At 49.2% G+C, this 10,738-nt stretch overlaps 3 protein-coding genes across 3 annotated transcripts; 2 read left to right on the top strand and 1 right to left on the bottom strand.

The window, feature by feature from the left end:
* Window positions 1-411: 411 nt before the first annotated feature.
* N7466_006175 (histone H1/H5 family protein) lies at window positions 412-1,709 on the top strand (the record flags this gene model as incomplete). The annotated part of the gene is made up of 7 exons (XM_057165572.1): window positions 412-484; window positions 580-605; window positions 764-786; window positions 897-1,027; window positions 1,197-1,294; window positions 1,354-1,521; window positions 1,593-1,709. 7 exons carry the CDS (start codon window positions 412-414, stop codon window positions 1,707-1,709), a joined length of 636 nt encoding a protein of 211 aa, XP_057021171.1.
* Window positions 1,710-3,798: 2,089 nt separating this feature from the next.
* N7466_006174 (1-phosphatidylinositol-4-phosphate 5-kinase) lies at window positions 3,799-6,566 on the top strand (the record flags this gene model as incomplete). Its single annotated transcript, XM_057165571.1, has 3 exons — window positions 3,799-4,958; window positions 5,026-5,986; window positions 6,045-6,566. The coding sequence occupies 3 exons, from the start codon at window positions 3,799-3,801 to the stop codon at window positions 6,564-6,566; spliced, it is 2,643 nt and encodes an 880-aa protein (XP_057021170.1).
* A 1,885-nt stretch (window positions 6,567-8,451) lies between these two features.
* On the bottom strand, window positions 8,452-10,482 carry N7466_006173 (putative transcription initiation factor TFIID subunit 12; the record flags this gene model as incomplete). The annotated part of the gene is made up of 3 exons (XM_057165570.1): window positions 8,452-8,706; window positions 8,767-10,136; window positions 10,242-10,482. The coding sequence occupies 3 exons, from the start codon at window positions 10,480-10,482 to the stop codon at window positions 8,452-8,454; spliced, it is 1,866 nt and encodes a 621-aa protein (XP_057021169.1).
* Window positions 10,483-10,738: the final 256 nt, after the last annotated feature.

Below are 10,738 nucleotides of genomic sequence, written 5' to 3'. Positions count from 1 at the left end.
AGACATGTAGAAGAAGGATAGAGAACGCGTGACTGGTCCTCCAAGTTCGACAAGATCAACAGGATGGAATAAGAGTGTAGGATAAGAATCTCTTGATTAGCTATAGAATCATAATACTAATCATTCATAAGAGCTAAGATACTTGAATCCTTTGCAAAATAAAAAGACAGAAGTATAAAAAAAAAGAGGAAAAAAAAAAGCGAAAAGGGCGAATTTTGGGGGGTGATCTTGTGTCAACACCGGCCGCCTATAAATCACGGATGCCCCGCCGGCCTTTTCCCACCCCTTCCGCTGCTTTTTCATTTCTATTTCTCCCACAACAGCTTCTTTACTCGTTTACTAACTTGTCATATTTCAAACCTTTCCAAACTTCTTTCTTCTTTTATACCCTCACATCCAAGCTATATCACCATGCCTCCCAAGAAAGCAACTGCTGCCGCCCCGGCCAAGAAGGCCGCTCCTGCTGCCCACACCTCCTACCGTGGTACGTTTTGTCTGATCTTTAACCACCACCACATCGCGTAAAAGCGAAATGGATATCTTCTGCGTCGCCTACATTTGCTGATTCTATTGATATAGATATGATCAAGGATGCTATTGTCAACGTGAGTAGATCATCGTTATCATTCCATCTTGTTGTGATGGCGGGTCGCGCGCGCCCGACCGTGACACGTCCAACCGTTGGGCATGGCCAACCACCACTTCAAAATGGAATCAAATTAATATCGTTCTGTTCATTACTGACTGGGCTTTTGGAAAATAGCTGAAAGAGCGCAACGGTTCCAGGTATGTATTTGCGTTTCCCCACCGGCGCGACCAAGGATTCTTTGGTCGCGTCGGGTACCTTCTCTTCACTTTGCAACCAGAATTCTAACGGAACTTCCCCCTCTTTCTAGCCGCCAGGCCATCAAGAAGTATGTGTCGGCAAACAACAAGATCACCTTCGCATCCCAGAGTGCCTTCGATGCCCAGTTCAACAAGGCTATCAAGTCTGGTGTCGAGAAGGGCGAGTTCGTCCAGCCCAAGGGTAAGTTTTTTCCAATCCTTTGCGCCTTTGTGCGCTTTTCCATTCCACATTATTGGAATAATCCTGTCTTCCTGAATCATGCCCATCAGCATGTTATTCAACAATTCATTTTGCTGCAATTTCGATTTTGATTTTATTGTTATGGATTTGCTGACGCGTCGCGTGCCAGGCCCCTCCGGACCTCTGAAGCTGGCTAAGAAGGAAGCCAAGCCTGCTGCTAAGCCCGCCGCGAAGCCCGCTGCTAAGGCTAAGCCTGGTCCCAAGCCTGTAAGTTCAATTGTTCCTGTCTTTAATTCCATTGCCTCTTGCTCACTGTTTTCGTATAGAAGGCCGCTGCCCCCAAGGCCGCTGCCACCAAGAAGGCTGCTGCCCCCAAGAAGGCCGCTGCTCCCAAGGCCGCTGCTACCAAGAAGGCCGCTGCCCCTAAGAAGGCTGCTGCTGCCCCCAAGGCCAACTCTGGCAAGGCCCGCAAGACCAAGACTCCTTCCACTGCCGTATGTTCTTAGCCCATAGTTTTCATCTTTGAAAACTTTCATATTACAAGTAACTAACCATATCCTTCCAGGCTCCCGCTATTGTTGAGCAGCCCAAGATTCTTGGAAAGACCAAGTCTGGTCGTGTCACCAAGACCACCGCGCCACCGGTCAAGGCCCCCGCTAAGAAGCGTGTGGCTAAGAAATAGAGAATGGTAGCGGTCTTTTTTTTTGACCCTACGATGCCCTCTCATTTCACGTGCGCTCTTCCGGGAGGGTCATCAGGGTCCCCGTTTTGTGCTTTTTTCTTTTCTTTCCCATGTAATTTCTTTCCTTCGACCTGTTGATCTGGCGGTTCGGAATGGGTTTCCTTTGTCTTGGTTCTGGGATATCTTCGTTATGATGGCTTGGCTTTTCCTTTATTATTTTTTTTGTTCTGCTTCCACGTCGAAGGGATGGCGTCTTGTGGTGGGTTCTCAATGGGGAAATCGTTTTGTTCATTTGTTTGTCCATATCGGATCTCACGAAGATGTTCGTGGAATTGCAATCTCTTCGATCCGAAAGTGAATCTGTTCCAGTTGGTTTTCGTAGGGCAAAATCGTATTATTTACGTAACAATTTTTTTTCTCTCAAGGGGGAGGCTTTAACTGCGCTAAAGGGCTGTGCTAAGCCTTGCACAGTGTCATCTGGAGTGGTCTATGGGTTTGATTTTCCGTTTAATTGAGGGATTCGAACTTGTAGTTTCATGACCCCGCAGGTTGAAACCAGCGTTGCTGTGGGAATGTTTGTGATGATAACCAGGTTGATCACTGCGCCACCAATTGTCGGAAATTATTAGCGCTAGATTTATTGGTCACAATCAATCACGGGGATTTTTATTCTTTTTTAGAGTAAGGGTATGCCACTTCGTTTATCTACTAGTAGTATTTATCTGTTCTATGTACTCTATGCCCTACTAGTATAGTCCAAAACATGTCCTATGTAATGTAACACTTTGCTCTTATCTCCCCGGATTGGGGCCAATTGGGCAAGGAGCTTCAACATTGAAAGATAGTATAATATCGGGAATAAACGTATAGTTTTGCTTAAATTTGACAGATAAAAGGGAACATAGAAGCTTCAAATTTTAGAGTGCATTATTAACAATCTTATATACTTAGTAACTAACTAACTATGCATAGGAGTCTTGTAATTCTGGCAGAATCAGGCATCACCAATATGACTTCACCCACGAGTGGAGTGGGCTATTTTTGAAAGCACGATTGAGCATTCAGGGGGGAAATCACACAAGAAAAGGGAAAAAAAAACCCTGAAGCTTACTCCGTTCAGAACCCCTAAAGAAACTAATTTCGGTTTAGGAGAAAAGAGGATCCAATCTATGTGTCTCGACTCTCTTGGTGTTGTTTTTTAAGGAGTTTGGGTCAGGGACAAATCCCCCCACAAAGGTCAACTTAAGGATTCCCAATCTGAGTTAAAAATTTAAGTATATTAGTAGTCTTCTATATGAGTTAAGAGTTGGGATATAGGCAGCCAGCACATGGGCATCAAATACGGTGTACGGGGAAGTACGACGTCACCTACTCCTTGCAGATGAGAGGGGGGGGTTTTATGACTATGATGTGCTCAGGCCTTGCACTCTGCATAAATCATAGAAGAACCTTGGAAGTTGGGACTCAAGGTGGGATATGATTTGGGATATATACTCAAGTGCTCTAAATTTATTTTCTATATATTTTCATTTCATAAAATTAAGAAAGTTGAATAACCATCGGCTTCCTCCGTGCAAGTCCCGAAGCCTGTGTTGTGTAGTTGTGCAGCTGAATAGTGGAGTCGTACACTAATTTACTAAACACGCAAGTTCCCTTTGGTCTTTTCTTGCCCCGACAACATCTCCAATCCGTTCCCCCCATCCCTCCATTTCCTCCCACTTCTGCTCGGGGAATTATGTGCATCGGTTGAAAATTCCCAAACCCTTGCCACTCCCGGGTCGCATTGCGCTAGGAGAAAACGTGAGGGAGAGAAACGACAAATCAGAAAAACCACAACACCCAGCCCTGGCCTCTTGTTCTACGAACAGCTTCATAACCCACTACCTCCCTCCCCTCCCCTTCCTGTCGTTTTGATCCGCTGGAACACGGTCCGGTTCTCAACTTTCCTGTCGCCTCCGCCAATAAGGGTCATTGCCGTCACCTCGGGTTGCCGGTCCACGCAGACCTCACGTCACCCCGTTTCCCTGGGAAGACCAACCACCAAGAAAAAAAAGGATCACCCAGAGAAAAAAAAATCCCAAAAAAAACCATGCCGTCCTTCTCCAACGATTCATATCCATCGGCAACCACAACGGCTACCACAACGGCCACCCACCCTCGCTCCTTCGATTCGCCTCGCAAGTCCCACGACAAAGCCTCCGTTGGTAACACCTTCCTGTGGACCAACTGGCCACACCCACCCACAGGCGACGCAAATCACGACACCCATCAGAATGACCGGCAATTGCTCACGGATCTGAAAAACGGCAGTGCCTACTCGCTGAATGGCCGATCGAGCATCAGCTCCTACACACGCGAGATGCCGCACTCCAAGGACGGCAGCATACATTCGCTAGGCAACGGTTCCGCCAGAGATCCTCGGGATCCTGTCCGGCCATCTGCCATGCTAGACCGGAAGTCATCGGACGCTGGACCTGGAGCAGGCTCCACGACAGTGTCGATTCCAAGCCACCAGGTCAATGGCACGGCCCAGGGTCAACGGTACCCGGTCCAGGGGAAGCCGATGACAAATGGCGATATCTCACGCCCCTCCGCCGACGAAACCGCCATGTCTGATATGGCGACCAGCCCCTCAACTTCATTATTACAGATCCCCAATGGCGAAGACTCAGGTCGTCTCTCCCCCGATCCGGATCGGTTGAACCCGGCTTCTCGACCCAACCCCAGTCACCACCGCTACTCCTCCCCACCTGTACCTGTCCCTTCCATGATTGATGCCGCCTCTATACAAGAATCCCAACAATCTAGTATGCGACACCGGCACTCGCTGCAGGTTCCGCGTACTCCGAGCGTTCGTCGGAATAGTCGGGATCAGGGTGAGGATACTGCCTACAGCAGTGGTCGATTATCCCCCACCGTGGGAGGAAACCGACGTACTTCACTTGGCCTGATCCGTCGCACCACAAAGTCACAGTCAGATCCGCTTATGGATGGAGCACCGCAGGATGACGAGGCGGCTCGGTGGGCGGAAGCGATCAAACAGAAGCGCGCTTCGCGGCGAAGGCGCGAAGACGATGACGACGAACGAGTCATTGTGGGAACAAAAGTCGACCAGAACCACGTCAACTATGTTACCGCATACAACATGTTGACCGGTATTCGCTTCACCGTGTCGCGCATCAACGCAAAAATGGATCGGGAACTTACTCCGGCGGATTTTGACGCCAAACACAAGTTCTCCTTTGATATGTACGTTGTCAGATTGGGGGATACTCCTTGACTTATAGAAAACGACCTTACTGACTCAATACAACAGTACCGGAAATGAATTGATCCCATCAGCCAAATACGATTTCAAATTTAAAGATTACGCTCCTTGGGTGTTCCGAAGCCTACGCGCCAAGTTCCGCCTTGACCCTGCCGACTATCTGATGTCTCTCACCAGCAAATATATCCTCTCTGAATTGGGCTCGCCCGGTAAGAGCGGTAGCTTCTTCTACTTCTCGCGCGACTACAAGTACATCATTAAAACCATTCACCATGCCGAACATAAGCTCCTCCGCAAGATTTTGCCGCAGTACTACCGACACGTGGAGAAGAACCCCAACACTCTCATTTCGCAGTTCTACGGGTTGCACCGTGTCAAGATGGCATATGGCCGCAAAATCCATTTTGTTGTGATGAACAACTTGTTCCCTCCCCACCGGGACATTCACCAAACATTCGACCTGAAGGGCTCAACGATTGGTCGAGACCTGCAGGAATCCGACCTTGAGCGTAATCCGCGTGCGACAATGAAGGACTTGAACTGGGTTCGGAGGAATCGTCACCTGCAATGTGGACCCTCCAAACGAGATTTCTTCATCGAGCAGTTGAAACGGGATGTGGCTTTGCTCCAAAAGCTCAAGATAATGGATTATTCCCTCCTGGTAGGAATCCATGATGCTGAACGGGGCAACGAGGAGAAGTTACGTGATAAGACTCTTCAAGTCTTCCAACCTGGTGGTGATCGTGAGGAGGATTCCAGCCCTAACATGCTGATGCGAACACCCTCCAAGTTGGAGAATGAGCGCAAAGCCCGAGAACTCCGTATGCTGATCAAGCGCGAAAGACCCGTGCCGTTGGATAAGGCGGCAGCAAAGATGCCGGACGAAATACTCGATGAGCGTAAATACCACATCTTCTACGCTGATGATGGAGGTTTCCGAGCTACCCATGAGAACGGCAACCCTGGCGAAGAAATCTACTACCTGGGTATCATTGATTGTTTGACTCATGTAAGTCCATGATTCGACCAACAACAACATTGACCAACAAGCTAATTTTCCCACGCAGTATGGAACCATCAAGAAGTTTGAAAACTTCTTCAAGGGTCTTTCACATGACCGTACTCAAATCTCTCCTATCCCACCAGAGGGATACGGAGATCGTTTTATTAATTTCGTCAAGGGCATCACGATGTCGAAAGAAGAGGCCGAGCGCCGAGAAGAGGCCCAAGCCTCGACCCGACAATCAGGAGAAAATAGACAATCACGATCATCTTCCGTGGAACGCACAATGCAGTCAGCCGAGAAAGAGGCGGCAAAGGACGTATCTGTTACACATCCCCGAACCTTGGCTACTGTGTGGGACCCTGCAGATGCCGCAGGTCCCGGGCCAACGTCAACACTTCCAATTGTGGATGAGGCCGGCGAGGCCAGCAGTGTTGGTGGCCACAGCTCACACAGTCGAAATGGTCGTCCTGCCATTGACAAGGAACTTCCTCCTGCTCCATTCGATGAACCGCCAGCGCCCCCCAGCAAAGGCAAGGGCGTTGACCGGGGAGAAAGACCGATTGGCAGCCCAGCTCTACGGTAGATTGTCGCCATCTTCCGTGTCTTGAGTCCTGTATCAACCTTTCCCTGACTTTTTGTCCCAATCTTGTTTTGTATTCAGCGAGATATTCCCCCCTGTTGCTCGATAAACCGTTTACTTCTTGACCCTAACTCTGATTGATGAGTCTGGCAAGGAGCCTCCAATTTCTTTTCTGCCCTTATGGATTTCTCGCACCACCTGCCATGTTTTCGCTAAAAACTGCTGATGTTCACGAGTGATGTGTGTATATTTGTCTCCTGATTGTCGAGTCCGCCTCGCCTTCAGCTCCATCTGAACTCTGCGTTATACTGAAAATAACGCTATCGCTACCGTGTTCTGTTCTTCGGATCATCTCGAGTCCCTAGAGCAAGGAACAACGTCTTTTTCTTAATCCCTGCAAGATGTTCCATCTACTTGCAGCTTGCACTACGATATACAGTGTACCATCACCAAACGACCTCCTTTCGCTGATTGACTGATCAGACAACCTTTCTACGTTCTCTCTACAAATTCTCGATCTTGACGGTCACCAAATATGGTGACCAATGCTTTCCTTTATGCAATCTCTATCTACTGCGTTTCACCACGTCCTCACATCACAACTTTGATCCAACGACCCTCCTTCTATTGGCTCTGTCTATCAACCCAACCTTCACCTTGGCGCCATCACCTCTTGAACACCGGCATAGACCAAAAAACACACGGCAGGAAAGCGACTACAGGATTGGATCACCAAACCGCACCTCATTAGCGGGCCCCAACTCCTGAACAAGCTCCCACTTCCATTTCCCATTTCCTTTTCTTTTATTTCCTCTTTTCCTTTTCCTTTTCCTTTGCCTTTTTCTTTTCCGCCTTGGTTCCTTTTCTTTTTTTTCTGCGCTAAACCCATACCCTGTACCAATCACTATACCATTTGTGTTAAATGATCTTGACCGCGTCGTCTCTATTCTATTTGTTTTCAAGATCCAGACAAGCAGAGCGTCAGCGTGGGCAATTCTTCCGGAAAGTTTTTTCCTTTCCTCTATTCCTTTGTCTCGTCGGGAACTCGTTTCCTTTCTGCTCTTTTCCTTGTTGAACCTTGTTTGTTCAAGTTAATAAACCATAGATCATGAGTAAGGGCGTGTTCCTGTGTACTACTCGATTTTAGCGTGCCTGGACTCTACCCGACGTATAGTCGTGGAGAATGAGATATTCATTGTTTTCTTTTTTGAGATCTCGGTTTTTGTTTCGTAGAGACCTTGCGTAGATGAGATTGAGATAATGAAAGGTTTGCCTTGGAGCCTGTGGGATAAGATGGTCGTTGTAACATTTGAAAACGGCTGACATCTTCGTGTATACTTGTCTGGTCGAGTAATACTACAGTGGACTGAGATGTGAATTAATATAGTAGATGATGAAAATGAAAGATCAAATCACTTGATTCCATAAGGCATAACTATCTGACCGTTGTATTTGAAAATTCTCCCAGAGAGTAAGCATGGGACAAGATATTGAAACGCCAGACACCGCCTAGTCACCCATCCATGATACAAATAATCAGAAAGCAGGAAAAAAAAAGGCAAAGCAAATGTCATTCCATCATCGAGTGGCACGGATATCCTGTGTGAAAGGATATTGAACGGAACGAAACAAAGGACCTCGATGAAGGGGGATAAAGGATATCGGAGAGTAAGAGATTAAGTGACAAGAAGAAACGAAAATCCCTTGACCATTGGACTTCGTGGATGAATTTTTATCTCGTTGGCAGAGACGAGATGATAGACGAAGAAAAGGAGAAGGGAAGTCGTATTGATAGTGTTGATGGGTCGATAACAAGGGATCCAGGGTCCAAGAGTCAAGAAGGCACGCACGCATAACACGAGAGAAAGAGGATAGATAAATGACCACTTTACTCGGTTCTGCCCTGGGTGACCTTGGCAGCCTGAATGGCGGTCATCTTCTGAAGCCAGCCCTGGGTAGGCTGAGGTTTCTTGACGGTGCGAAGATCGTCAGTTGAGAAGCCCGAGATACGCATGTTGTAGTTGCGCTCGAGGACGAGCTGGATGTCGCGAATCTCGAGGGTGGAGGATGGGCGTAGTTTGGCAAGACGGCAGGCTTGGGTGATAACGTCGTCGACGAAATCATCTGCCATCTGGAGCACGAACTAAAAAGGAGGGGTAAAAGTCAGTTGATAGATCGCTTATCGCGTCGATAGTTTGTTTACCTCTTCAGCATCGGGAGTAAGCATTTCTCCCTCACCCCCACCGGTGACCTGGCGAACAAGGATATCAAGGTTCTTCTTGCTGAGCACGTGTTGCCCCTCACCTTCGAGGACGTAGCCGGGATGCTTTTGAATGGCGGGTTGACTCATCATACCACCCATGTTACTGTGGTTGGGGCCACCAGTGAGAGAAGGGCGAGAAGGAGGCATGGTGACTGGTTCAGGAGTGGAAACGTTGAGATTTTTGGGGATGTGCATGTTAATCGTACGCGCCGAAGATTCAGCTGACCGATTGGCAAGATAACCGGGTGGGTGAGTTTGTTGGTTGTTGACAGTCTGGTTCATAGCTGGCTGTTGCTGTTGCTGCTGTGCCTGCTGTTGCTGCTGCTGCTGCTGTTGTTGCTGCTGGTTCGGATTCGTATTGTAATTTTGTGCTGCCTGCATCGCTGCCTGATGCGACAAAGGGCGAGGTGGTCCTTGGTTACCTGGTTGGGTGCTTGTCGGGGTTGGTGTAGACCCGTCTTGGTTTGGAGTTTGGCTGAAAGTGACTTGACCTCCCCCTGGACCGGGAGTTCCCTGATGTGACGGAGGTTGAGGTCGTTGGGCTGGAGGGGGCGCGTTTGACAAAGCAGGAGTGGCATTAGCCGATGAAGGCGCCTGCCCAGGCTGCGAGGTTGATGGTGACATGGCAGTTTGGCCTGCTTGATTACGAGCTGCACTAACAGCAGAATTGATGGTGTGAGGAGCCGGGGTGGGTGGTTGTCCGGGCATACCAGTTCCAGCGACAGCAGTACCTGCCTGGGGGTTGGGCGCGGCTTGAGTCGTCGCAGGGACGGCAGGAGTGGCCTGGGGTACCGGTGCAGTGGTTCCTTGTCCTGGTTGGCTCATTTGAGGGTTCTGCTGCGACTGCATCTTAAAGCTCTCTTGCTGCTCCTTGAACTTGTTGAGGAAGTCACTACCTTCCCGGAAAAGCTTCTCGGCCGCTAGCTGCCGATTCTTGAACTCCTGCACCTCTTCTTGCGACATATTGCCCTGCGCCTGGCGTTGCGCATATTGCTGGCGCAAATCCGCCAACCGCGCGCGTCCCACCTCCTGCTTCTGAAGAGCAATGCCATACCGCAACCGGGCCTCGGGGATCCATGTCTGAACTTGTTCTGTTGTGACGTTCGGCGGGAGGTAGAAATTGAGGGAATTGACTTTCGCTTGGATCTGGGGTAGAAGCTGGTTGAGAGTTTGCGGGTTGTTAGACTGGGTCCGCTGTACGGGCTGTCCCTGTTGACCCGGTTGACCCTGCTGGACTTGCTGGACTTGTTGGACTTGCTGTCCCTGTTGTCCCTGCTGTGCAGCCACCTGGGCCTGAACGTGAGCTTGGGCTTGAACCTGTGGGTGAACCTGTTGTTGCTGTTGCACCTGATGATGCTGCTGCTGCTGTTGGTGCATCGCTGCTTGTTGACGATTTTGCTGGAACATTCGCATACCCTTCATCAGGTTCTGCGATAACTGGGACAATTTGATCTGGGCATTTTGATATTCATGGCTTTGGGGATCACGGGTATTCAATTGCTCCCAGAAGCTGCGAACAAGTTGGGTATGCTGAGCTTTCTGGGCCTCATTCAAGTGCGGTAGCTTCTGCACTTGATCAGTCCGAATGAGATTGGAGTGTTGCTGCGCAGGAGGCTGGCCCATAGGCTGAGCTGCCTGGCCCTGCGACCCATCCATCTCGAGGATAGTGGATAATCGACGATCGAGAAATCCAGGGAGCCGGATAAGGCACTCCGGTGAAGCTAAAGAGGTAACGAAGAGAGGACCGAAGAACGATTTTCGGATACAAGGCCAAAAACGCTCCGGGATAGAGACGTTTGAGTGTTAAGCAAGGCACCCTGAGGATATTGGGATGGCGAGTGGGATGGTGAGCGGTATCCGCGCGTTTACAATAGTAATCGTACTAGTACTGACAAGGCAGAACGTCGGTGTA

The sequence above is a fragment of the Penicillium verhagenii genome, assembly GCF_028828195.1.
Source record: "Penicillium verhagenii strain IBT 33310 chromosome Unknown utg000006l_segment0_segment0, whole genome shotgun sequence".
Taxonomy (NCBI): Eukaryota; Fungi; Ascomycota; class Eurotiomycetes; order Eurotiales; family Aspergillaceae; genus Penicillium; species Penicillium verhagenii.
Note: the sequence above shows the minus strand (reverse complement) of the source record. Positions and strands in the feature narration are given on the sequence as shown.